The sequence below is a fragment of the Pteronotus mesoamericanus genome, unplaced genomic scaffold (assembly GCF_021234165.1).
Source record: "Pteronotus mesoamericanus isolate MK-2021 breed Mesoamerican mustached bat unplaced genomic scaffold, CSHL_Meso_final scaffold_54, whole genome shotgun sequence".
Lineage (NCBI taxonomy): Eukaryota > Metazoa > Chordata > Mammalia > Chiroptera > Mormoopidae > Pteronotus > Pteronotus mesoamericanus.
This window is the reverse complement of record NW_026555321.1, coordinates 26,057,760-26,083,761: the sequence shown is the minus strand read 5'-3', so window position 1 is coordinate 26,083,761 and position 26,002 is coordinate 26,057,760. Positions and strand designations below refer to the sequence as shown.

Sequence of the window (26,002 nt, the reverse complement as noted above, 5' to 3'; positions counted from 1 at the left end):
TGTCAGGTGAGGAAGGTTTTCCTTATGAACACAAGGCAAGAGTACTTGACCACCTGTCCCCTGCTAGGAGCCTCTGGGTGTGGAAGATGGAGCAGAGAGGGCAGGCATGAGACTTGAAAGTACACCCCTGCCCCTGCATTTTGTGAGGCCCATCTCTGGTGGGGGGAAGGAGTCTCAGGGGCGTGGAGCCTCAGGGCCTGCCCCTGTGCTCTTGGCTGCAGCACCATTGCCCTGGGGAAACTCTTCTGCCGGCCCAACCACTGGGGACTCTGGGTGAGTGGCTTGACGTCTCAGTGATACGGACAGGACTGCCCACTTCACAAGGCCATTGTAAGGAGCGTGGGCAGATTCCTTCCATGGAGATGGTCCTTGTGGACCATGGAGCACACCGATCTGTTAAAGAATGAACCAGCACATTTCCCCCGTGAGCTCGTCTGAGCTCTCCCCCAGGAGCCCACCTCTGGGTCCTGGGCTTTCTTCTGCCCTCCCTCCCCTACTGCTCTCTCCCCCTGCCCTCCGACCCAGGACTGCCCATGGTGCCTCTCAGCAGCCTCAGGGTAGTTCCCTGCTGTTCTGGTTTCCTGTCTCTTGGTCTTGGTAGGGTGTTGAGGTTAATTCTGGATCTCAGATCTCTGCTGCTCTGTTTTAAGGCCAGTGAATGAAGCAAGCCCATTAGTGTACCCTTGAGCAGCATTTCTCAACCGGTAGCCACCACGCACGGGTGTGCCGCAAGAATTCTTAAAACATGAAATACCTGACATTTAGTCAGGGGCACTGACCTCTTTTCCCTTAGATTGCCAAAAAAAACAAAAAACAAAAAAAATTACAACAGCCAAAACAATAATAATCATTCAGTGTGACTGAATCAAAATTATGCCTATTTTTTGGTAGGGTTGGCAAAAAATATATGTTTTGGTGTGCGACAGAACTTTAGTAGTTTATGTGTGCCATAAGATGAAAAAGGATGAAAATTGCTGCCCTAGAAGTGTTTACATCTCTCTCTCCCCTCAATCATTAACACATCTGCCCCTTCCTCCATACTGCTTTGTCTACCTCTCTCTCCCCTCCCCTGGCCGGTCCTCCCTCCTCCTAACCTCTGATCCTGACCGTCCTCACTAATTGCCAACCTCACACAGATCCCCTCTTTCTACTACACACGCTGTCCTTGGTTGCTCTCTTTGCCTAACCCATCCCAAGACGTCGCCCAGACAGAAAGGGCTTCCGAAGCAGTTCTCTGTGCCATACTCTTTATATCCTTTTTATCCTTTGCTTCTCACCACCCTTGAGAGGTAGGTAGTTGGAGTGTCCCAATTTTATAGATGTGGAAACTGAGACGCAGAAGGGATAAGAAACTTACCCAAGATCACTCTGGAAGACAGTGACACCAACTTCCAATGAAGCATTCTGCCTTCAAAGCCGGCCCTCACAACCAGCCCCCAGCTGCAAGTAACAGCACAGCGAGCACAGCACACCTGGAGAACCCTCCTGGGAGGAGCCCCGGAAGGGCAGGAGTATACAGACCTGTTGAGGCACTAACCAAAGGCAGACAGGAAGGGGAAAAACCTGACTGAGTCCAGTGCCAGGTGCCCAGCTGGCCAGTTCAGCACAGTGCGTTCAGGTGAGGAGATGTCCCAACTGACCAGAGGAGAGAGCAGTGGCCAGGTCTTGGTTCTCTGGGATGGACAGGGGAGGACGGGAATGGTGAGGTGGGGCAGGCCTCGGCCTAAAGCACAAAGGGACCACTCTGGGCATGTCTCGGGGCCGGAACTGATGGGGCCCTGCTCTGTGCTAGGCATTGCATGGACATTTGGCATAAACCATCTCAGGAGACTCAGCACAAAGGGAAAAGGTTGGAGAGGGTGAGAAATCCAGTTGGCTGAGCTGGATGGTACAGGGGTGCAGGAAAAGGAGTTTAGACTAGTTGGGGGTGACTAAGCAATGATCAGTTCACTGTTGAAGCCTTTGGCTAAACCTCCATCCCAGTGAATCAAGCCAACAGGAAAGCCCAGGGCCCCGATCAGATGCCTGAAAGAACCTGCACCAGGCCAGGACCCACCCAGCCACCTGCCTGAGCCACAGGAGTTTCTTCTTGTACCTACAGGCTGCACAGGACCAGGATTGGCTGTCCCATCACCTGGCTGTCCCACTGAGATGAGCCCTGGGCTGTTTAGGGAGGGACAGAGAGCCCAGCCTGTGTGAACTGATGGCGTGAGCATCCCAGAACCGGATGAGAAGAGATGGGAGATGAGGAGGGGTGCAGCTGTCGGAGCAGTGGCTCTCAACCAGGGGTGATGCCCCAACCCTCCGGGGGCATTTTACAATGTCTGGAGGCATCGTGGTGGGCGGCGCCACTGGGATGTAGCTAGGGATGCTGCTAAACATTCTGTACTACATAAGACACCCCTCCCCCTACACAGAATTATGTGACCCAAAATGGCACCAGTGCCGAGGTAGAGACACCCTAATATAGAGCAAGCCAGGCAAGGGGCTGAAATCCAAGCCACTCCCTGGGATGGAGCTGCCCCTGCCCTCAGGAAGGGGCGTCCTTTCCTAGCTCAGCCAGACGCAGCGAGAAGACTCACATGATGTGGGGGTTGGCGGCAGAGAGCCACTGTTGTATACAGAGAAAAAGAGAATGTATCTGCTGTCATGTAAGCTGTGATTTGTGTTGTGGGAGAAAAGGGGCCACAGGCAAAACCTGACAAGTTCAGTGGAGGCCTGTGTGGCGGCCTTACAAACTCAGAGACCTCAAGGAACCAGAAAGGATGGTCTGAAATGAAAACTAACTAAAAGTAGTTCATGGCGGACAATCATGTCCCAGGCCGGTATCTTTCCCTAACAAAGTTCAGTCTTTACGTTAACTGAGCCTGTCTGTCGTCTTTTTGCCTTTAAGATAACATACCTTTGGAATGTCAAGATAGTTTCCTTTTTCAGGACCCCTCAGGGCACAATCTCTCACCAGAGCAGAGACCAGGAGCCCCTCATTGTTATCTTGTTTTCCCACATACCATCTCTGTGGGCTGTAAACGTTCACTGTTAACTACGGTACACCCACCAGTGTAAAAGAAGTATGTGTCTCTCCTTTTTATTAATTATTCAATCCCAGAGATTTCCCCACTTTGCGTTCTCCCGCCTCCCCAATATATCACCAGTGGATTTCCTGTAACCCCCTTCTGTCTACTCCTTTGATTGTAATGTATAAAATGTGTTAAACTGCCATTCTCCAGGGCATTCCTCAATCCAATGAGATTTTTGCTTCCCAGCAATTGTCGTCAATTTGGCTCAAATAAACTCATAAAAAATTCTCTACAGGTTTGATAGTGCAGAAAGCAATTTCAGAGAGATATTTAGTCTTTAATAGAGGGTCAAAAAGTCAACCCACACGATGATGTCATCTCCTTGTTGGCAAAGACAGAGGTTTTAAAGCACTGTGACATATCCCCAGGTGGGAAATGAGATGTGATCAAAGGTATTCATTGTAAAGTATCAGAACCGACACAAATGTCCATGGATGGAGGACAAGATGGATAAACAATGGAGTATCCTGCAAAAGAATGAGGATGCTTTCTATGTACAGATATGGAATAGTCTCCAGAATATACTAAATGGAAAAAGCAAAGTGCAGAACACTGGTGTGCTGTGCTGCCATTAGCTGACTGGGGAGGAATAAAATCAGCAGCATATTAATAATTGCTTAATTTGCATAAAGCTTGGGGATCTCAAACTTGTGCATCAGACCCGCCCAGAGGGCCTTTTTAGCCACACTCCAAACAGCATCAACCTTGCTTTTATTTGTGGGAGGGATGCAGAAAGTGCCCCACTTTTCTCACCTAGAGTTCAGCTGCCCCGCTTTCCCAGACCCTGACTGGGCATTCACTGGCCTGAGCCCCTACGCCAGGGGCTGTAGACAAAGGCCTATAAAGTGGCCTCATTCCTTAATCGGTCCAGCAAACCGGAAACTGCTTCCCAACCCTCAAGTGATCGCTGAATATGAGAAGTTCATGGCTTTGGAAGGAATCTTGCAGGAACCGAAGAGTTGGGGCCAATAAAGCAACAGCCCTCGCCCCGCCCCCTTTTCTTCCTTCACAGGGAAGGGAACAGGAGGTCTGAAAGAAGGTGGCCACCGGCCAGGAACAAACCTAGCCCTCCAACATCCCCCGCCCCCGCTAAGGAAGGAGGAGCGACGGCTACAATGGATCCTCCTGCGCGCTTTGTGCGCGCTCGCTCGGAATCCAGCTGTCGCCGCCCCACTTGAGGGCGCACATTTCCGGGCTGCCCACCAGCCGGGTCGCTTCGGTAGCTGCTGCCCCGGCAGAGCCAAGAGCTACTCCCGACCGCTCCGTGGCCGTCCGACCCCAGTCGTCCTCCGAAATGCCGGTCGACTTCACCGGATACTGGAAGATGCTGGCCAACGAGAATTTCGAGGAGTACCTGCGCGCGCTCGGTAAGCCGCTGCTCGTGGAGCTCGGCCCGGGGGCGCCCCCGTACCCCTCCGAAAGGCCCCACCCCAGAGCCTGCGCAGACAGGGCGTCCGCTGCCCGGGCTCCGAGGGTGGCCAGCAGGCTTCCTATTGGAGGATGGGGGTTGTTAAGGTTCGTTAGTGGTAAATATCTGAAGTTGGCTCTAGACATGGTTAATTTCATTAGGAAAGCTGGGCTTGGTTTCTAGTTTGTTTTTAAAGAGTTAGCATAAGGGCAGGAAACTTTGGTGCAAAAAGAAGGAAAAAAGTCTTAAAAGGCACAGACTGGCTGAGCGCAGAGACAGTGCAAGTGAGAGGGAACCCCAACTATTTTTCCCGGGGAGCGAGCCCCGAAGAACCCTCCACCCTAAGAACAGGTCTCTGAGTTTTTTGGCCAACTCTTTGCCCCTCTGTCCCGGCACCCCTGCAGATGTCAATGTGGCCTTGCGCAAAATCGCCAACTTGCTGAAGCCAGACAAAGAGATCGTGCAGGACGGTGACCACATGATCATCCGGACACTGAGCACTTTTAGGAACTACATCATGGACTTCCACGTTGGGAAGGAGTTTGAGGAGGATCTGACGGGCATTGATGACCGCAAGTGCATGGTGAGGATTTACATACACCTGGACATCTCCTGTCCAAGGGACCTGACCGAAGGCTGCGCTAATTAATTTCAGAGGAGATAAGGGCTCTTGTGTTCTTCAGAACTAGAGATCTTGGCACTCCCATCCCCCAAGCTAGGCAGTACCCACTCATCCAACATCCTTCTCAGGCCAAACCAGAGGGTTATTGTTATAAAAACTTAGGTTTGTTTAGCTCCCTCTGTATCCGGACACTGAGCCATGTGGTTTGTACACTTGATTCCACCTCCTCCCAGGAACCTTTGAGGGAGGTATGAGTACACCCATTTAACAGATGAGAAAACAGTTTAAAAGAGATGAAGTTCACTTTATCCGCCATTACATGCCTTGAGTAAGGCAACTAGGGAGGGGCTGGGCTGGAGCTCCGGGCATGCCTGTTGACTGTTCTCTGGCTACACTGTGGGCTGGTGGAAGGAGAGCAGGGAGGGAGGAAATAAGGAAGAAACACAGGAAGCCCTCTTGAAGTGTAAACTTCCTATATGACTGAGCCTGAGCCCAGGAGGCACTGGGAAGCAGGAGGCACTGTGATCTCAGGTAGGTCTTCTGACCTGCCCCTTCATGTCCCCAAAACAGGGATTGGGCTCCTGACCATCCCCTTTCCCACCTGTTTTCCACTGTGCACTGATGAGCTGCCCTTGAACCTTGCAGCCAACACCTACTGGGAAGGTCGGCTCCTGTGCAGCTCCTGCCAGAGTTTCAGCAGTGGGGGTGGAGGGAGGGGAGGGGAGGGAGGGAGACCCTGCCCCCAAGGGTGGGAAGCTGGTGACCTGGAGACCCCAATTAGTGCTGTCACAGCAAACTCCGGAAGGTCAGCCTCAGGCCTCCATCAACATTCTCTGGTCGCTGGGAGGTCAGGGTGCTCCCAGTCTCCCTTTCACAGGCTTGGGTCCAGAGCTATCAATAGTTTATGCCTATTGATGAGGCCCTGCCCCTTGTCTTTCCCTCCTCCCCCTTTCATTATAAACAGTGAGGGGGGCGGGGTTGTCTGCTGTATGCCCTGCACTGTGCGCAGCTGAGCGAGGGAGGGATTAGTCACCCCATATTATGCAATAACAGGCTCCACAGGAGAAGAGACTTGGAAAAGACGGGATTTGAACCCTAGGTCTTTGGACTTTGAAGCCCATGAGCCTGCTCTGTCCTAGCTCGTCTCTGCTGGTGGGCTTTGCAGAAACCAGTTGGCTGAGGTTTATTAGGATTGTGGTTGAGGAGCGTTGGTGTCTGGGCACAAGGAGCCCCAGGCCTGGGGGACGCCTCCTCTTTTGTTGATTCATCTGAAGGCGGTCAGGAGTGAGTGTGAGTCTGCTGTTGGGAATGATGGCAGACGAGGGAACTGCAGACAGGGAGTGTCCTTGGAGAGGGCCCTGGTGGGAGAAAACACTATTGTTGTAGGGAAATGTCAGGTTGTGCCTTTAGAAGACCAAAGGTCACTTTATCTGCCCAGAGGCTCACAGTGGGAAAGGTCTGCCCCGTGCGGTGGGGGCTCTGCCTTTCAGACAGCTGCGCAGGGTCTGCCTGGGCTCACTGCTTGGAATTGCACTGTAAGAACTGTCACCCCCAGCTCGCTCTTGGGGAACTCACAGAATGCAAAAGACATCTCTGTTTATTTTGGGTCACCCACAACCTCTGGAATGTATTGGCTTGTACTTGGCTAATTCTCCTCACACTTTTAGCCCTTAATGTGTAAAATATTCATTGATCACCTAGGAATACTTGCTGATGCTCATCAAGTGCTTACTATATACCCGGTACTGTTCACATTATATTTTAATTCAATCTTCACAACATTTTACAGGGAAGAAAACCGAGGCAGGACTTGTTGTATGGTCTTGGGGAAGCAAAGTAGATGGCAGAGGGAGGATTTAACTTTGGTCCATCGGCGCCAGGGTGCCTGCCCTTAACCGTTGCACTGTACCTACCGCTTTCTGATGTGTTAGCCATCACTGCACCGGGGCGGAGACACAGCCCAGTACAGCACAATTCCTGATGTTCAAGAGCTCACAGTCTTTGTGGTGGAGACACAAACAGTCCAAACACAGTGAGGTCAGTGGGGACAAAGGGAAGCACCCAGAGGAGGGGATCCCGGAAGAAGTCCTGGAGAGGGTCATTTCTGTACTTGATTATAAAAGAAAGGGAGGTAGAAGGGAGGGGTTTGGACACAAAGGAAGGGACACGTGGCCACCTTGTTTTCTTAACCCGGCGGCAGGACAGTGGTAGGTGAGCAAATCAGGGGGTCCAGCAGCTGAGCAAACTCGATGAAATTGGGCAGGACTCACTAGATGGCCACTCACCTTGTGTTGCCCACTGGGGGCGGGCCGGCCGCTCAGCCCAGGCTTCCCTTGGCCCCCGCCTCACCTCTCTCTCCCGGCCGCCCAGCTGGATGGCAGACCCTAGTGAAGAGCACGGCCGCGGAAGGGTTAGGAAAACAGAACTACAGCGGCTGTCCAGCCTGAGGCTTGTGGCTGTACCGGGGTCCTGAGCAAGGTGGCGGCCCCTTCTGCTGCACATGCTCTGTATCCACCAGCCAGAAGCAGCAGCTGGGAGGAAGCCAGTTTGTTCTCAGCATCAGGCTGATTCATTCTAACGTGCTCTTTCCGGTGCATAACAAAGGTACCATTTCTCACAGGGGATCATTCATATTTTGTTCATTCCTCTCTTGGTCCTACGAGCATTTTAAGGTGCTTGCTCTTTCTTTGCAGCCCCTCTCTATGTTACTGAGATGAATCACATGAGAGTCCCGCCCTCACAGAGCTCAGGGTAGTGGCGGAGACTGATCAAAGGAGCCAGTCACACTGTCACACTACTGTGTGTCAGGGAGAAAGGACAGGCAGAGCAGGACCCCCTCCTGGGTCTGGGAGGTCAGGGTAAGTTCCCACAGGAAGGGGAGCGTGAGCTGTGACTGGAAGGATAGTCAGAAAGTAGCCAGGCAAACAGCACAGGGATGAGAGGAATGCCAAGGCCAAGAGAGCAGCACCTCCTAAATGCTCTTTTGGACCTGTCCCACCACAGGCCCTGGGCTTGGTGTGGGGACACGGAGGCAGCAAGGCCTCCTGGAGCACCCAGGCCAGTGGAGAAGACAAAAGCATCTTCAGGCCATTACGGCCCAGTGTTGTGATGGAAGCACAGTGGTCTGAGGGGCATAGGCTGGGGAGTTTGGGGGAGCAGTGGTCCCGGGGGGTTCCCCAGAAGAGATCACAGCTGATCGGAGTCTTCAAGGACAAGAGTTAGGGCAGGCCGAAGAAGGGATAAAAACATTCCAGGCAGGAGGAACCACGAGCACAAAGGCCCAAGGGCAGAAAAGGCCTGATTGGGAGGAGGTTTAAGGAGATGAGAGAGGTGCAGTCTAGAGACTTCAGCGTAGCTGAAGTGCAAAATGTGGCCAGGGGAGAGCAGAGGGATGGGGGCGTGACGGGGAGCCTAGATGTGGCCCCAACAAGCCGCAGGGAGCCTTGCTGGGAGAGGCGTGGTCAGGCCGACATTCCTCTCCGAGGCTGCCTGGCTCAGAGGTCTCTGACCTGCCCCCTTCCCTGGGAACACAGATAAAGTTCCTAGCCAGAGGGTGAGATCTGGCCTACAGATGTGTTTTGTTTGGCCTGCACAATATTTGAAAAATTTCAGAGCCAGCTACCAGTGATTGCCAAAGATTGCAAGATTTAACAGGAAAAAAATCCATATTTCTAGCTGTTCTTACTACAAAAAAGAAAAATCAAGATACTAAAAATGCTGGGTGCCTGATTATTTCTGTGCCATGTGGCCCCCTGCGACACTGTCACAGTTGCTCCCTTTAGATGATATGTTGTCCCGTTTCCCGAAGTCCACTCACCCCACCCTGTTACCTGAAGCCGAGGATCAGCTGGCCCCTCGTCATCATTGGCGCCGTGTGCTCCTTAGAGCAGTGGTTCCCTCAGCAGAGGCCAGAGGACAGAGGAGGCCAGCAGCGGCAGCAGCTGCCCAAGAATGTCGGAGACACAGGTTCCCCGGCCACACCCCTGGTCTGCTGAATCAGAGAATCAGAAACTCTAGGAGTGGCGCCAGCAACCTGGATTTCGGTACACCCGAAAATCCAGGTGGTTCTGATGCAACTAAGGCTTTCGATCCCCTGCTTTGGAGCAAACATCTCTGTGCCTGTGTCTTTTCAAAACCAGGTGTAGAGAGCCATGAGCCACTGGCCGGTTTAGTCCGTCATCTGACGCCTGTAGGCTCTGTGATCCATGCCCAGAACCACCTGAAATGGCTCTGCGGTCTCTCCCCAGGCTTGCAGCATGGAGAGGGCCAGCTCTGTGTAGCCCAGGGTCAGCCACTCAGCTCACATTTTCAGTCTGTTCTATTCGGCTTTTACGTGGCCCACAAGCAGCAGAAGCTGTCATTTTGGTAGAACTGTATAGACGAGGCCCGGTTTTTCTCCACCTCATCCTGCACGCCTTTACCCACTCAGACGAAATCTCCAGCCCAGTTTGAAACCATTATCATTTGTTGAATCTCACAGCTGTAGGCTTTGGCAGGGTGGGGGACCTTGGAAAAGGAAGGTTCTCCTCAACTTCGAATAGCCTTCCCCACTCTGGGACCAGGGAATCCCTCAGGATGAGGAATGACTGGGTTCTTTGTTCCCAACTCCCCCCACCCCCCCAGCATGAGCAGCCTTTGTGGGAGAAGAGTGAGCCTCGGCCAGGGACCACAGCCGTCAGCCTGGCTCTGCATGGTGGTGGCAGAAGGGCCATTTGTCATTCCACCATGGGCACCAGGACAGGTTTTCCCTGGAGGGGGCGGCTTTGTTCACACAGGAGCCTGGGGCCCCTTCCCCTGGCTGAGGCCTTGCCTTCGTATCCAGCTCTGAACTCAGGATGACCCTTCCACAGAGCCTGCCTTGCACTTCAAGGCCTCCGCCCCTCTGTGGGGTTCTTTGTTTTTATTGTAAAAGGAAAAAATTCGAATAGCATAGGAGAGAGTCGACTGAAAGGGAAAGGGCCCCTTCCCTCTCTTGGCCTAATTCCCACTCCCCAGAGGTTATCCCTGTTACTGTTTCTGGTGATCTGCTTGCAAATCTCTGTCAAATGATCAATTAATTAGTCAATGTCTCTAAAGCCAAAAAGGGAGGGAGGGAGAGAGAAAGACCCACTTCTCTGCATATTACTTTTTTTAACTCACTGATATTTCTTAGACATCTTTCTATATCAGCACTTATAGGTTTTCTGAATTCTGTCCTTTTTAACCATCTATGTTTCCTTCCCTTCCCTCCTTGACTTTCTTACTTCTACCTGCCCATCATCCATCCACCCATCCACCCATCCATCTAATTATATGTGGTATACACAGACTCCACCAAGCTGCTGTCAACACTTTGGTGTAAACTCTTGCCAGCTTTCTGATCCTGTTCTTGACTCATTAAAGAGATTTTTTTGTGTGTGTGTTCTTATTTTTAAAAAGCATACAATGCTCATGGCAGAAATAACTCCCTGGGCTGCAGAGCTGAACACGCCATCGGATTTGGCAGTTTCTGGGAGCCGCCTCTGCCCAGATCAGGCCCCAGCATTTGGCTGGGCCGTTTCCAGGATGGAAACACGGAGTTTCTTTCATGTCTTAGCTAAAGTTCTCCGACCTTTGAAATCATGTCAGCAGCTTGCTTTTGAGGATTTACTAAAGGAAGAATTAAAACAACCCAAATAAAGTTCACAAAGTAGCTTTCAAGAATCACACTGGTTTGTTAGGTTTTGTTTTTGGTAGGCTGGAACAAAGGGAAATGACGTGTACTCAATCTTTACTAAGTGCCCTGCCTGTACCAAAAGGTTTTAGCAATTTTTCTCTTTTGTTCCCCACAGCAACCGCTATTCTGTAACTATCTCTATGCCCACTATACAGATGAGAATCTGAGGTGAGAGAGGTTAAGAACCTTTGTAATGCAAGGTCACATAGCCAGCTAGTGGCAGAGGAAGGACTCTAATTAGGTAAAGGTCTCTATTACAAGGACCCCCACGGAGCTCGGCTGAGGTCTGGCACTTACTGTGAGCCTCCTTGCAACCTGGAGGTGGACAGTATTGACAAGGCATAAAGACATGGAGAAGAGTGACCTTAATTGGACACATTGCCTCTGTTTTCACATCTGTAAAATGGGCATCATGATTACTGGTTGCAGGGCAAATTCCGAGGACCATGCAGATAGTGCAGGGGACAGTGCCTTGTGAAGCCACAATGCCGTGTGCACCAAAGGGCCAGAGCCTTTCTGAAACCCTAGACTGGGGGTTTACCATCCCAGTGGTCCAAGGATTTCCAGGCTCTCACAGTCCACGCAGACCCCTGGCTCCACAGAGCCTGGAACCAGAAGAGGTGGGTAAGGCAGGAAACCCCTCTAACCTCCCCTGCAGGCATGCAGAGTCTGTAAGGTGACGACTGTCCTCAGTGTCCCCTTTCCCCACGGAAGGCTCCAGATGCGAGCCCCTGCAGCCCAGGTCCTGTTGCAGACATTTCACATGTGATTGGGATTTACTCATATTTGACTTGGAGTTGACTGAAATCTCTGAGAACAAGGACCATACCTGGGTCACAACATCTTCCTTCCTGGGAAGCATTTTTGTTGCTGTCTCTGTTGTATAAATTGAGGCGCGCGCGTGCGCGCCTGCACACACACACACCCTTGTCCTCCAAAGGAAAACCCCAGGTCTCTGTAAGCTGCCTGAAATGCCTCCATTAGAGCACATTCATTCTGGCTAACTATCCAAAGTCTTCTCTAGGTGTTTCCTTTAATATGCAAATACCTTAGAGTGCTAGCTAGCTGTCTTTAACACCTGGATGTTAATAAGTCTCTCCTTCCAGCCTGCCTTCCCCCTTCTTCCCAGGCGAGGGTCCAAAGAGAGTGTGGGAGCTCTCTGGGGATGGACTGTGTAAGCAAGATGGGATGAAGGAAAGAGGCAGGGATGGAGGGGAACCCAGGCTGTACAACCTACCTTTGCCAGCCTTGGAACAGACTGGCCTCGAACTCAGAAAATGAGGGGGGAAAAATCCCATCTTGTGGTGTGCATTGAGTCAGGAAAGTCATCTTACTCATTGGTGCAGAGGTCCCACTTATGGGATTATATTCCAGGAACATCATTTGAAAGAAAAAAACAAACTATTCGTAGGAAGGTCTGTGTAGCTGTGTGATAATGATCTTCAGCGATCCGCAGGAATGTAGCCAGCAAGTGAGGCTGCTCTGGCAGGCCCTGCCCCAGCACTCTACGTTTATCATGCAATCCTCCAGCAATCCTAGAGGGGGCGCTGCTCTCCCACTTCACAGACAAGAACCTTGGGGACCCGTCCCTGGGGATTCGCCTTCGGATCTTTGACTCCTGCTTTATATGGTTACAGAACAGACTGCCTGCTACTGGTGTTCCTAAATGCCAAATAACCGCAGGTGGTTAGGGACTAAGGCGTTTTAATTCCATAAGCCACCATGTAGCCATGAAAATGATCGCTGTGAAGATAAAAGCATTTATGGCAATCAGTCAACAAGTTCCATAGATTCTGCTGTTTAGCATCTCTTCCCCCATCCCCACAGTTCTGCCTGTCTCCTGCCTATAATAATAATAACAATTAACATCTCTTGTGCTTACGGTGTGCCAGGCTTAGCACTTTCCATGGATTATTTCATTTAATGACTGCAGTAGCGTCACACTGATCTCCCTTCCACTGTTCTCAACACTGCAGCCCATCCTTTCCATTCTAAAAAGGGAACTTGATCATGCTACTCTAATCTCAAAACCCCCCGAGACTGCCCAGTGCTGACAGGCAAGGCCAGGCGACACCCGGGCCCTTTAGCATGTGGCCACACCTGCCTCTCCAGCCGCAGTCCCTACCTCACACTTCAGATTAGGTCGCATCTCATCTTTGCAGGTGCCTTCACTTACCACCCCCTTCTGCATTTCGCTGCTCACTTCCCTGGGCTAAGGCCCCGCCTCCTCCTCCAGGAGGATAATTACCCATTGGTCCAGACCAGCCCAGGTTTAGCTGCTCCATCCATCTTGTCCATCCCCCTCATCCTCGCCTTCTGCCTCACTGCTTCTCTCTGCAGGTGCTGCTCCTGGGCACCTGTGACATTTGTTAATGCATCTGAGATTCCAGACAGGGGGGCCTACATCTTTTATATCCAGTGCTCATCACAGGGGGCTCAAATGTGTTTGTCAAGTGAGTGTTAAGTAAAAACAGCAGACCCTGAAACAATATAAATGATAGCCATTGATTCTACCACTGCAAGAGCTGCTTGTCGTTTGATAATAGTTAAAGTTTGTCTGGTGTTTCCCATGTGCTAGCAATTCTAAGCACTTTCCATGCATTCATTCTTTAATCCTCACAATTCCCTGATGAAGATGCTGAAACTCTTTCTATATTACATATGAAGAAAAAGAAAGGCAGAACAGGTGTCTCTTGTCTGAGATCTGGTTGCTGGCAGAGCAGCGTTTGGATCCTGGTGGTCTGACTCTAGAATGTTACCAGAGAGAGAAGGAATCATTGTTATGTGAGGGGGTCAAAGCTCTGGATTCGTTTCTCTGTGAAGCTCTTGAAATGACAAATGCATTGTCTCCCGATGAAGCAGTAGTGTCATGGGATGGAATCGTCAGGTGCAGGGGGGTGACATTTGGTTTACATTCCATTCTCCCCGACCATGGAGGCTGCTTTGCTGGCCAGGAACCCCAGCTTCAAGGGCTATGGGCAGCTCTTCCAGGGCTCCCTTCAGGCTCTCGCTCGTCCACAGCCCAGCTCCCGCGGAGGCAGGGCCTGGCCGTCTGGCTGATTTGTAATCAGTTTAGCTCTGGAGCCAGACTGTCATCTTTGGAATCCCATCTCTGCCACTTCAAACCTACTGCCCTTAAGCAAGTTACTTCACTTCTCTGGGCCTTTACTTGTCTGCGAAGTGGGGATAATTATAAGGGTGAGGAGTAGATGCAAGAAAGCTGCACTCAACTGCTCTAGCAATATGAGTTGTTAATTCTCTCACCTTGTAAACCATATCCTCCAAAAGACAAATTCTGGGGGTGGTAACATGTGAAGGGACCTGACCGTCCAGGACAAAGCTAGCAGGGGTCACATGAGCAGAGCCAGGCCTGAGGGGGTGCACCTCTCCACACCCATGGAAACAGGCCGGGCACGGTCAGGAGGGCAATTGCTGCTTGCCGAGTGTTTTATGTGTCCAGCGCTGAAATGGGGCCTTGCAGCTCCTTGTTTCATTTCCCCTATGGCACTGTTCTGTGGCAAATGCATTAGCCCATTTTGCAGATGAAGAAATGGAGCTCAGAAGGTGGAGTAAATTGCTCAGGGTCACCCAGCTACAAAGAGGTGGGCCTGGGTTGGAGCTCAGACCTGCCTCTATCCAAGGCTGTCATTGGTTCTCTCCTGAATGCCCAGCAAAGGCAGGTGAACCGCTATCCAGTAGCTGGGTCTGATCCAGGCCCACAACCTGCCAGAGAGGTGCTATTCCAGGGTGACACCCTCCATGGCAGCAAGAGGGTCATGTGGGAACTTGGGGCAGGCCATGGGTTCAGGGTTGGGCAGAAGGGGGTTTAAACCCTGACTGATACTCTTACTATCTGTGTGGCTGTGGGCATGATGACCAAGTGCTCTAGGCCTGAGAAAATTGGGACCTTTGTCACCCCAATGGCTAATCCAATTTTACAAGGCTAATCTATGAAAGAATAAACAGCCACATTGCCTGGGCTATTTTGTCTAAAAAGAAAAAAAAATGGGTGTTCACTGTCTGAAAAATTGCAAGAGTACCTCTAGAATGTTTTCCTGCCATTCATTCAATAATATGCATTTTCTCTGCCACAGATCTAAGGTGGGGGCTGGTATCCTGCTGTGACTGAAAGGATCCCAGACCCCAAGGAGCTCTATGTCAAGAGCTCCTGACTGCTCACTCTTCCCTGGTTTCCCAGCTAGCAACTCTCACCTTCTGGAAGCTGTTTGTTTCTGTTCTTGAAAGATCAGACATAGAGGGTGGACTCTGTTCTTCAGAGCCCCTCTGAGCACTCTCTGGCAGGACAGCCCCCTTAACCCTCCACGCTCCCTTCAGATGGACCTAATAACCCATGCACTGGACTGAGTAGCAGAGCCAGCTCTGCCTGCTGGGTAAGCCAACATCTGGAGTTTTCCATTGCACCAGGTTTGGCTTGTTGGAGCCACAGAGGTGTAAAGTTGAAGAAGAGAGGCTGTGAGTGATCTCCCCAGTAAAGTCAGGAGCTGGAGGTGCAGGATCTGGCTCCATGGGGAGGGTCATGCCAAGAGAGCCCAGCCAGGCAAACCCATTTAGAAGCCTCCCTTGTGGAGCCCTGATCTCCCGCCTCTGTCCAGGATGCTCCCTCTGCCTGTGAGTCCCTTATGCCTCTTCTTCTATTTTTCCTTTTAACCTGACCTACATGCTGTTCTTTGGTGTCACTTCCAGCATTCCTCTCAATATTACCTCCCCCAGGAACCCTCCCCTTCTAGAACTCTGTCCCTACTTCAGAGGCCCATGACGTGCCTTTCCACTTGCGTAACTACCATCCCCTGCCTTTGACCAGCACTTCCAGTTCTGCTGGAATTCTCTGTCTGCTTGTTTTCTTCTCCAGGAGTGTGTGAGCTTCTGAGAGCAGGGTCCTCACTTACCTGCCTCTGTTTCCAGCACCCAACGCTGGTGTGCAGGTGTGGAACCCACAATTACTGAACAGGTTTCCTTGCACAGAACCGTGCTGCAAAACCCTGCCACTCATTCAAGGGCCAGCTTAGATCAGGGGCCGGCGGAGCACAGTAGCCAAGAGTGCTACCAGAGTCAAATCTCACCCTCCACTTCCTGGGTGGGTTACCTTAAAGCCTCAGCCTCCACACCTGTAAAGTGCGGAGAAGCATACGGGCTCCAGGAGGTTTAAGGAATCAACTTGCTATGACCCACATTCTGTTTAACATCCTGCCAGGCACATAGTGAGAGTATTCGACATGTATCATTAAAATGGTGAGTGGTAACAAGTGATAATGACAATGACCTTTTTATTTCCATCAGGAAGCCTTTCTTTACACCCCAGGCTGGGTTGGGTGCCCATCACACGTCCCAGCACAGAATACAGGAGGGGCCTACGCCAGTGCACACGTCTGCCGTCCCTCTAGGCTGAGCTGCAGGCAGAGCTCGGGTCCAGCCTCGCCTCAGGGCCGCCCTCGGCGCCGGCCCCCTGGAACGCCGGAGTGCAGTGCCCAGGAGGCCTGCAACCGGCTCCAGCCCTGCTTTCCTCCTCCCCACCCGCAACCTTGGCCTCAGGGGGCCTTGAGCTCTCTGACAATTTCTTGTTTTAAAATTGATTCTGGGTACTTTCTTAAATGTTTAAGGAATTTTTAAAAATGGCATGCCAAGACAAGTCTTAACATTGTATCATTTTGTTTGCCCTAAGAATTTATTATCGTTTGCTCTAAGCTTCTTCATGGTCTTAGAATTGCATTCTTCTGTGCCCACATAGCCTTTTTGTGGCTTTACTGGTGTGTAGTAGTTGCTGTTAACAGCTTTTATGTCCCTAATTACTTGTTCACATTTTAAGGCCTTATTAATTTAGTTTTAATCTGCTTTTAGAGTGAATTGGCTTTCCCCCCAAATGCGCTGATTTCAGATAATTGCCAGCCCCCTAGGAGTGGATCAGAAGTGGGACCAGCCCATGCACTTAGACAGCAGCCTGGCCGTGCAGGTAGTAGACGTTTCAGCCAGAAAGAACTGGGTTTAAGTGATGGCTCAGCTCCTAACCCCTGGGTGGCTTGGGCTGGTTACTTAACTAAGCTTCATTTTTATTTGCTCTAAAGCTTAAAGATCAAGTGAAACATTATGGAATCCTCCCAGCACGTTACTAGGAAGCTGGCAGGTTCCCTGTTACCCTCCTTGCCCTTCCCACCTGCTCACTTGTTGAACACAAGCTCCAGAGGCTGAGAACCTCCTTATTGTCCCAGGAACCCTCACAGGGTAAAATCAGACTCCAGGAGGAGTGGCCAATGTGCATCACGTAGTGATTCAAATCACGTATAGAAAATACACTGTCTGGTTTTCCCATTCACACACTTCCCACCCCATTCCAGATTAAGAGCACAGACTTCAGAGTCAGACCTGGGTCTATCCTGGCTCTGGCCTTTGCAGGCAGAATCACCGTGGACAAGCCGTGCTCTGTTATGACCCAACTCTGGAACCGCAGAGACAGCGAGAGTCAGACTCTGCCTTCCAGGAGGTCCATAAGCAGAGAGCTGGGTGGGCAAGAGTGAAGGGATGAACGATTGCTCATCCCCCGCGCCCTGCTCGCTGTAGTGGTGTTTGGGCATGTGGGAGCTGTAACTAATGGCACCGATTTTTGGCAGGCAATTTGAAATCCACTAGTTGTGGCTCATGCCAGGTCACTGCCAAGAGATGGATCTGTTTAGTGGGAATGCTCTGTCACTTGCAGTACAGGTCACTTGCACGGGGCAAGGGGGCCTCAAGGCGTTCCTGGAACACACTTCCTCAGGCCGCCTGTGGGAGTCGGGTTTTCTGTGTCCCTGGTCCCATGCAGCAGTGCCAGCTGGGCTTTCTAAGTGGTCAGGGGAGCTAGAGAATGGCTTTTAAAGTGACAGTCCCTTGTCAGAGTGAGGCCAAGCTGTCTTCATGCATCTGTAGGTGTATGCCTTTCTGGGAAAGCTGCTGACAAGCCCAAAGTATTGGAAGCTATTAGTTTTTTAATAGGAAAGTTAGACTGGCTTCGTTTTACAACGAGCTGCTCTAGGCTCCAGCCCATTTGCAGACTTGTAAGTGGCCTATGCCATGAGAATTACGGTTTGGAGGGGAGTTGAGTACGGTCATACCACCCTCTTGTCCTTGGATTTCTCTGGGTGTCATTTCCAAAAGGAAGTCCCAGAGCTAACAGGGGTGAGGGACTGGGGGCAGCACTGCCCATCCCCGTGGGTTGCACTGTGTCTACCTCAGCCCCAGAGTAACCACCTCCCCGTGCCACTTGGAAAGCGTCAGGAGCATCCTCTGGGCCGAAATTCCTCCATTAGACCCTGATTCAGTGCATTACGCAGCGGTGAGGGCCCAGGCTAGAAAACTAGATTGAATGAGACCTTAAGGACCCTTTCAGGTCTGGCAGTCATAGAACACGCTGAATCTCTGTCCCAGACTTGACTGCGCCTGGTCTAGCAACAGTGGCTGCTGCAGAGGCAGGTCACCAGATGACCTCTGCTTGGATCCTGGGGAAGGTTGTTATCAGAAGTTATGTTTTGTATCATAAGAAAACAAGTGACCATTGTTTGTTACCCATTCCCCTTGCAACATTGCTTCCTTCCTTCTTTCCTCTCCATTGCTTTTTGGGGATCATCCTGCTCCCCAACTGTGCACCCGCCTTTCAGTTCTTAAGACAAATCTAATCCTCTGGGCAGTGGCTGGTTTATTCCCACAGGATACAAAGCTTAAAAAGTCCCTCCCCACCACAAGTGAATGTAGGAGAGCGAGGTAGGAGAACTACCACGTTTTTGGAGTCATCACAGCTATCCACGGGAAGTCTCCAAATAGCTCTTCTGGTTAAACAAAGACTAATTAAATTTTACGGGAAGTGAACATAGCAGTGCTCCTCGGTGCCCAGCTCAGCAGGCAGCCCTGCAAGTCCCCTGTTGGAGCCAAATCTGCAGGAAGGGAAGGAGCTTTTGAAACATTTAGCCATGATAAATAGCATGTCCATCTGTTCTTCACAAATCTCCAACTAAAAAAAAAAACATTAGTTATTGTTCAATTTCAACAAGAAAATCCTGTCCATATCTGGACATCATGATTACCATTACCTCATGCCTCATATGCCAGCCCTATGCATTTCATGTATTTTTCTCTCATTCTCAGCACAACCTGGTAAAGTAGGTTTTTCTGATATCTAATGCCATATAGCAAACTGCCCCAAAACTTAATAACTTAAAACAACCATTTAATCGTGTGATTCCATGGGTTGATTGGGCAGTTCTTCAGCTTCACATTAGTATTCAGCTGAAGGCGTAGTTGGGGAACTCAGTTCTTCCGCAGTAACTTCTCTTCCTCGTCCTTCAGGGCTTTTCCACACAGTCTTTCTCTCCAGTAGAATAGCCTGGACTCCTGTAAAGCACAGCAGCTGGGTTCTGAGAGGAGGGGGTTCTGAGAGGACACGCCTCCAACGTTCAAGTGCCTATGAAGGTCCTGCTTGAGCCGTGCTTACTAATGTCCTACTGGCCAAAGCAAGGCACACAGCCAAGGCCACAGTAAATATGACAGGGGGATGACTATCATGTGATCCTTTGGAGATCACCAAATGAAACCGTCTGCACAGAAGGAACCATTAACCCCTCTTTTGTAGGTGAGGGTACCGAGGCTCAGAGAGCTTAACCTTGGCCAAAGTCATTCCACAAGGCTAGGGACAGAGGGCCCAGGCCTGTTGACTCCAGGGAACATGTCCTGTGCGGAAAATACTGGTTTTAACCTGATAACAGGTAAACAGTAGGAAGGGGCAGGTTCCAGGAGCCCAGTGTAAACGATAGTTGAACTTAAGACCCCTTTAACCCAGAGGACCCCCCAGCAGATTCTCTGGCCCGCCTGGTCAGTGTTCTTTCTCCCTGATGCTTCCGCCCAGCAGATCAGAGCCAGGGGGCTGTGTGAGGCCTCAGGCAGCCTTTGGAGGCGTGGAAAACATGCCCCAGGCCACAGTCCCAGTGTTTAGGTTGTGTTTTCCAGACCCTTCTTCCCTACGGCCCTGTCCTCCCGCACCTGACCGCCAGCATAGCTTTACAGCACGGGCTGTTTTGTCCTTGTGCACTCTGTTTGGGATGCCTTCCCACTTAAAAACGAGCTGTGTTTCCCATGAGATGAGGAGCCCTCCTGGGCACTGCAGCCCCTGGGCTTCCCCGGGGCCCAGCACCTGCCACCCTGGGCCGTGACTGTCTGGCCCTTCTCTGTCTGTCTGCCCTTCTCAGTGGTGACCTCTTTAGGACAAGGTCTTCAGGGCCTGCCTCTGGCTCCCAGCACCCACGCCCAGCAAAGGTTGGGCTTCATTGAAAGGCGTTCCTTCCAGGAGCTACTCCAGGTCTTAGCACAATGCTCATGTGTTTTCTGCAGCCCCCAAAGACTTTAGCAGACATGTGTTGGGTGCCCTGCTCTGGGCTGGGAAATAAGGGGACACTGAGTCAGGCAAAGCCCATGCTCTAGCTGGGTGACACTGAGAAAGTCACTTAACTCCTCTGAGCTCAGCCTCTCCTGTATATCCAACTCAGAGGAGTATAGTCTGTTCTGTCTAACTCACTAGGGTCAACAGGAAGTTGCGGTGAGAAAGTGCCTCCTTTGGAAACTGACATAGACTTTATGTTAAGGATCCTGCTCTTTAAGAGGTCTGATTTGTGGGGCTCTAAGAAAGGATTTTCTGCACCCAAAGAGCCTCCTGCTCCCTGTATCCCTCAGTCTATCACGATGCCTGAGATTCTACATCAGTCAATCTTTTGGTAAGGTATTTTTATTTATTATCTAAATGATCCCCGTTAAAAGTTGCCAAATGATCTGGAAAGGGTGACATGTTAGCCCAGAAGCAAAGCCTGATTTATGTTAGTGAATGTGTCTTTCATGCTCATTCTCTGACATTGGTGTTAGAAGGTAAACAGGTGTGAGCCTTCTGGAGATCAAGTTGGCAATACTTATGAAAAGCCTTAAAAATATATACACTCTGTAACACAACAGTTCTTCCTCAGGAAATTTATTCTAAGGAAACGATGTGTTTTGAACTATGTACACAAGGAAGTCTTATTTCTAGTAGCACAACGTTATAAATAACCCAAGTGTCTAAGCATAGGTAGCAGGCCAAATAATGGTATGTATGTACAGTGAAATGCTACGGGAGCAGCTTCGTGAGCCTGTGACCAGTGAGTCACGCAGGGCACCGGGCTCAGAAGGGCCCCTCGCTTGTTTTAATGTTCCGCTGTCACCATCTTAAAATTCCTAATCATTTTTTTTAAAGAAGCCCATCATTTTCTTGAAATGATGTAGCCATTTCCTGAATATTATATGATAATTAAAAAATTGCTAATGGAGAATATTTGTTGAAGTGATTGCTTCTATTAAATGAAGAAACTAGGGTACAAAACCGTAAATGATGTAATCTTAATTTTTTAAGAACAGAAATATATATGCATATCAGTAGGAGGGAAAAGGCTAGATGAAAGTACACTAAAATGTTAAAGCAATTATCTCTGAAGAAGCAAGATTACAGGTATTCTTTTCATTACTGTATTCTGCTTTGAGCATTTCTGGTGTTTTCCAGTACAGAGGGTATCATTGACTCTCATATATCTGCCATAGGCAGAAGTGTGTGTATCAAAGCTGAGAACCAAGGATCCTCCCTAGGCCTCTGGTTGAGTCTGGAACCCTCAGTGTGCAGAGTAGACTTCTGGATAAACACATGAAGAGAAGCTCAGCTAATGACGAAGCCAAGTGTTCTTAGGAGCTTTTTGAAGTTGAGAACCATCTGAATTCTCAGTCCCCTCTTCCCTTCACAGGCCTGGGATGGATAAGGCACCCAGTAGATGGGCATCTTATGTTGTGGCTTGAGGTCATTAATGGTCATTACCCATGACACACCTTGTCAGATATTAACTTCATTAAGTTCTGACTTGGATATGGGACCTCCTCTCTGATTTGGGGCTGGATATGTGCCCCGAGTGAGCTCTGCAGGGAGAACTGCCGCCCCCACCCCAAGTCCTCCTGTGCAAAGCTGGGGGAACACAGCTGGCTCCAACTGTCACCCTTGTGCATGTGTCTCCTGGCAGGTGTCATCTCAACAGCAGAGGGCAGTAGTGATCAACAAACCCAGGAAAGCAATAGGTTGGGAGGCAGGGGAAGGGGGTCCTTTTTATAGGGAGTGGCTATATGCACCACACCCATTTCCTAGATTTCTCCTCTCCTAAATCCCTACTCAGCTGAGCAAAGCCGGGAACACAAGAACCCTAGAACCTTACCTCTGTAAAGCCAGGATCTCTGAGTTACTGGCCTCTGACCCCTTCACCTGACAGATGGGAACACTGGGACTCCGAGAAGGGGCTTGCCCAGAGTCCCACAGTGAACAGGGGGCAAACAGAGTTCTAACTGCCACCGTGGGGAAGCAGGCCCCGTGTGGAAGGGAGGCAGGTGGCTGCAAACAGGGGAGAGGCTCCTGCCCCTGCACACAGGTCCCAGCCTAGACCATGAGCTCCTGGACTGCCGCGTCTCAGAATTCCAACATGCTGAGCCCCGTATTCCTGGGTGGTCCCTTTGCCGCTCCGGTAAGACTGTGATGTCTCCCACTGGCACCGGCTGGGCTGCCTCCTGCTAGCTGTCTTCCCTCCAGCACACCCAGCACCTGGCAGGGCCGCCATCCATCAGGAAGATGTAAGGGCTCAAAGGTGGTGGGTGGCGGTGGTAGCAAGCACCGACAGGGCAAAGGGCTCCCTCTCCTTCACCTACAGTTCCCTGGAACCTTCCTACGCACATCCGTGCTGCCTCGTCTCTGTTCCTTTATCTCATGGTGGTCCCCAAAGAACCCCTCTCCCCAGCCCTCCTTTCCTCTGCTTCAGCTCCATTCTTCTGTCCTTCAAGGCCCTGCCCTGGTGCCTCCTCCTCCCAGAGCCTCTCCCTCCCTGACTCTCAGCTGGATTCCCTCCACCTCCATCTATAACTGGTGACCCTGGGCCACTTAGGGAAGCACGGAGTTCAGTGGGGAGGGGGACTTCAGAGCCCCACGGGTCTGTGTTCTGGCCTGACTCTGCCACTGACCATCTGGATGAACTTGGCAAGTCTCTTAACCTGATCTGTAAACCTGATCTGTAAAATGGAGGTGCTCATCCATGCTCCAAAGAGACAGTCGGGACATTTAGAGACGGCACAGGGAGTGCCTGGAAGAGCCGCCATTCCTACCTGCAGTTGGTTATTCTATCCGAGGTCATTCTCCGTGAGATGAACAGAATTTTGAGGTCAGGGGTGGGAACTTTTTGGTGTCCCAAGACCTTGCAAATGAATAAATTAATGAATTTTGGAGATGGGCAAGGAAGTCTGTGAACCTACCGCTCCCCAGTAAGATGCAGGACAGCAACCCACACCCGCCCACACCTGGTGGCACTTAGCCCTCGGAAGCCCCTCCTCCCATCCCAGCCCCATTCTCAGCCTTTGCACTGACAGCCCACCCCCACGACATTTTCTCTCCTACTTACCCTTTTAAATGAAATTTCTTAAGGTTTTTGTAATTTTTTAACTGATTTGCATATTTTAATAAGAGCACGTGAGGGACAGGAAGCCTTAGGCTGCAAATTTTGTATAATGAAATTGACCAGATTATCAAGGTTGGGGCTGCCCTTCCTCCAGCCTCCAGGGGCTGCTTGCTCAAGACTAACAAATGTTTTTTTTTTTTTTTGCTTTTTTTTTTTTTTTTGCTTGGCAGACCACTGTGAGCTGGGACGGGGACAAGCTCGAGTGTGTGCAGAAGGGTGAGAAAGAGGGACGAGGCTGGACCCAGTGGATTGAGGGTGACGAGCTGCACCTGGTAGGTTCCTGGGGCGGGGGTGGGGCAGGCCAGGCAGGGCCCTAGCGGCACTGTCCCCTGTTGCGATCTGGATGGACCTTGGAAGGGTACCCCATGGCTGGGCCTTGGTTGTGCTCTGAAGTTTTTCTTCCAAGGAGGCTGGAAAAGATGCTCGAGTATGTGTGTGTTTTCTAGGTCTAGGCTGACACACCTGTCCAATCAGAGGGAGGGATGACGATGGGCAGCTGGTGGTGGAGCAAAGCCCTTTTGCATTCCTTCTGTTTCTGTTCTCTTAGCAATCCTATGGGCCAGGTGCTGGTCTGGGTCCTGTTTTAAAGATGGGGGTGTGGAGGCTCACATCCAAGTTACACAGCTCGAAAGTGGCAGAACTAAATTTGCTCCCAAATGTCCATTTTCACCATACCAAATTGTGCCAGATAAGAACCTAGGAGAATTCTCTAAGCTTCCCTAAGACATGAACTCAACAATCTAGGTTGGGGGAAGAGAAGCCTTCTCAGATCAGGCGTGGGCCCCGCTCACCCTGTCCTCCAGCCTTGGACCTCTGGTCAAAGCCACATCTATCCCATGCATTGTCTGGGAAAAGCACGCACAAATCCAGAGTAGGGGCCTTAGCACCTGGAGGGCCAAACTCACACGTGTCCTCTGACAGGAGCCCTCTCCTCAGTCCTGTCACCTTGGAACTCCCCCGCTATTTTCCTCCTAAGAAAATAGCCCAGTCCAGGTGACCCAGGTTCTAGTCCTAATTCACTGGGTGTCTTTGAGTAGGTACCTTCCTTCCCTCAACCTCAACTGCAAAATGCCATCCTACCACATAGGGATTCTGCAAAGATCAGGGTCTGCAAGAGCTTTGGGATGTGCACGGATGGGCTAAAAGAGGCATAAGGGCATTACTTTCAGAGGCTGCAATGCCTGGCCTTGAGTATCTCCTCCCTGGGCTTCTACTTCCTCAACCGCAGAGAAATGGGGGCAGACTGTGTGATTTCCACTGGTCTTCTCAGATCAATAGTTCTGTGGCTCTGGCAGAGATTGTAAACTGGGGGCCACAGGCCTGTTTTATTTGTCCATCAGTGGGCTTCAAACTTCTTCAGCCAACAATTTAAAACTTAAGAGATGTCACATAAATATTCTGATTTCTGGCTTCCTTCAAAAAAATGCCAAGAACCAACCAAACAAAAAAACCTTGAAAGGTATGGCAACATTGTGCTGTCATTCTCCCTGGCAGCTAGCGGCAGGGGCTGCCCTGTAGGCAGGGCATGGATTTTCTTGGCTATATTTTAGAATTGCCTGGGAGCTCTCAAAAATAGAAACTCCAGTACTCCACCCACTGAGACACTGATATAACTGGTCTAGCCCGGGCCCAGACACTTATTAAATCCCCCAACATGCAACTAAAACTTGGAACCACCAAGCTAGTTTGCCCCCCTCATCTGCTCCAACTTATTGAGCCCTTTGGTGGGGGGCGGGGAGTCAGGCCATGTGTCTGGACCTGATTTCTTCCAAGGCTGGGTGCAGAGTCTGTCCTGGGTTTAGGCCTGAGGTCCTTAGAGCCTTGTGGCCCCTGAGGGAAGCAGTGGGAACTTCAGAGGGCCAGCCACATGTTCCCCAACTAGCCCAGCTTACGGGATGCAGGCTAATCTCCACAGATCCAGTTCAACCGACTCTCCAAGGAATTGGTTAGTTCAGACCAATTCTTGGGAAAAATAGCAGCCACTGAGTATTTTCAAAGCTCCTGCCCCTGGCTGTACTGGACCCCATTTGTGACCTTGCTCTGGCCAATGACAAGCATCTGTTTTTGTTTCAGGAGATGAGAGTGCAGGGTGTGGTCTGCAAGCAAGTGTTCAAGAAGGTGCACTGAAGCCTGGGCAGACCTTGTCTCGAGGAATGAGTGGCATGGACGTGTGGGCCAGGAACCCACTCTTTGCACAGCATGGGGCAGAAACGTCCAGCCACCTCCAGGTATCAGTTAGGAGCCTGTCTCTTGGCTTTGTCTCTTTTCCTTTTCTTAAAATGAAACCAACCCAATAAAAGTGATCTCTGCTCAAGACGTCTGTTTTGGGGAAGCTTCGCCACCCCACTGTGCTCATTTTTTCTCTGGGGCTTCTGAAGCTGGCTTCTTCTGATGCCACCCCTGGACAGAAGGGAAAAATTCAGTCACACTCCTGAAGATTCAGTCATAACATTGCTCTGTGTGATCTTTCCCCAGGGGCACTGATTGGGTCCGGGGGGTGTGACCTGACGTTCAGTCATCTAGGTATCTATTACATTACGTGTCCAGTCAGGGCCAAAGTGCAGTGAGTGCCACAGAAGCCAGAGAAGATGCTCTCTGCCCTGGGAACTTAGAGCCTAGATAAGGGGGTCCGGCCAACAAAGGTCTGCAACTCTGCATGTG

At 50.8% G+C, this 26,002-nt stretch overlaps 1 protein-coding gene across 1 annotated transcript; it reads left to right on the top strand.

Moving 5' to 3' along the window:
• Window positions 1-4,192: 4,192 nt before the first annotated feature.
• Window positions 4,193-25,645, top strand: RBP1 (retinol binding protein 1). Its single transcript, XM_054595923.1, is given in 6 exon segments — window positions 4,193-4,222; window positions 4,224-4,340; window positions 4,342-4,444; window positions 4,890-5,068; window positions 23,512-23,613; window positions 25,415-25,645. Coding segments are annotated over 6 exon segments (585 nt in total). The 3' UTR covers window positions 25,469-25,645.
• The last annotated feature ends 357 nt before the right edge of the window (window positions 25,646-26,002 follow it).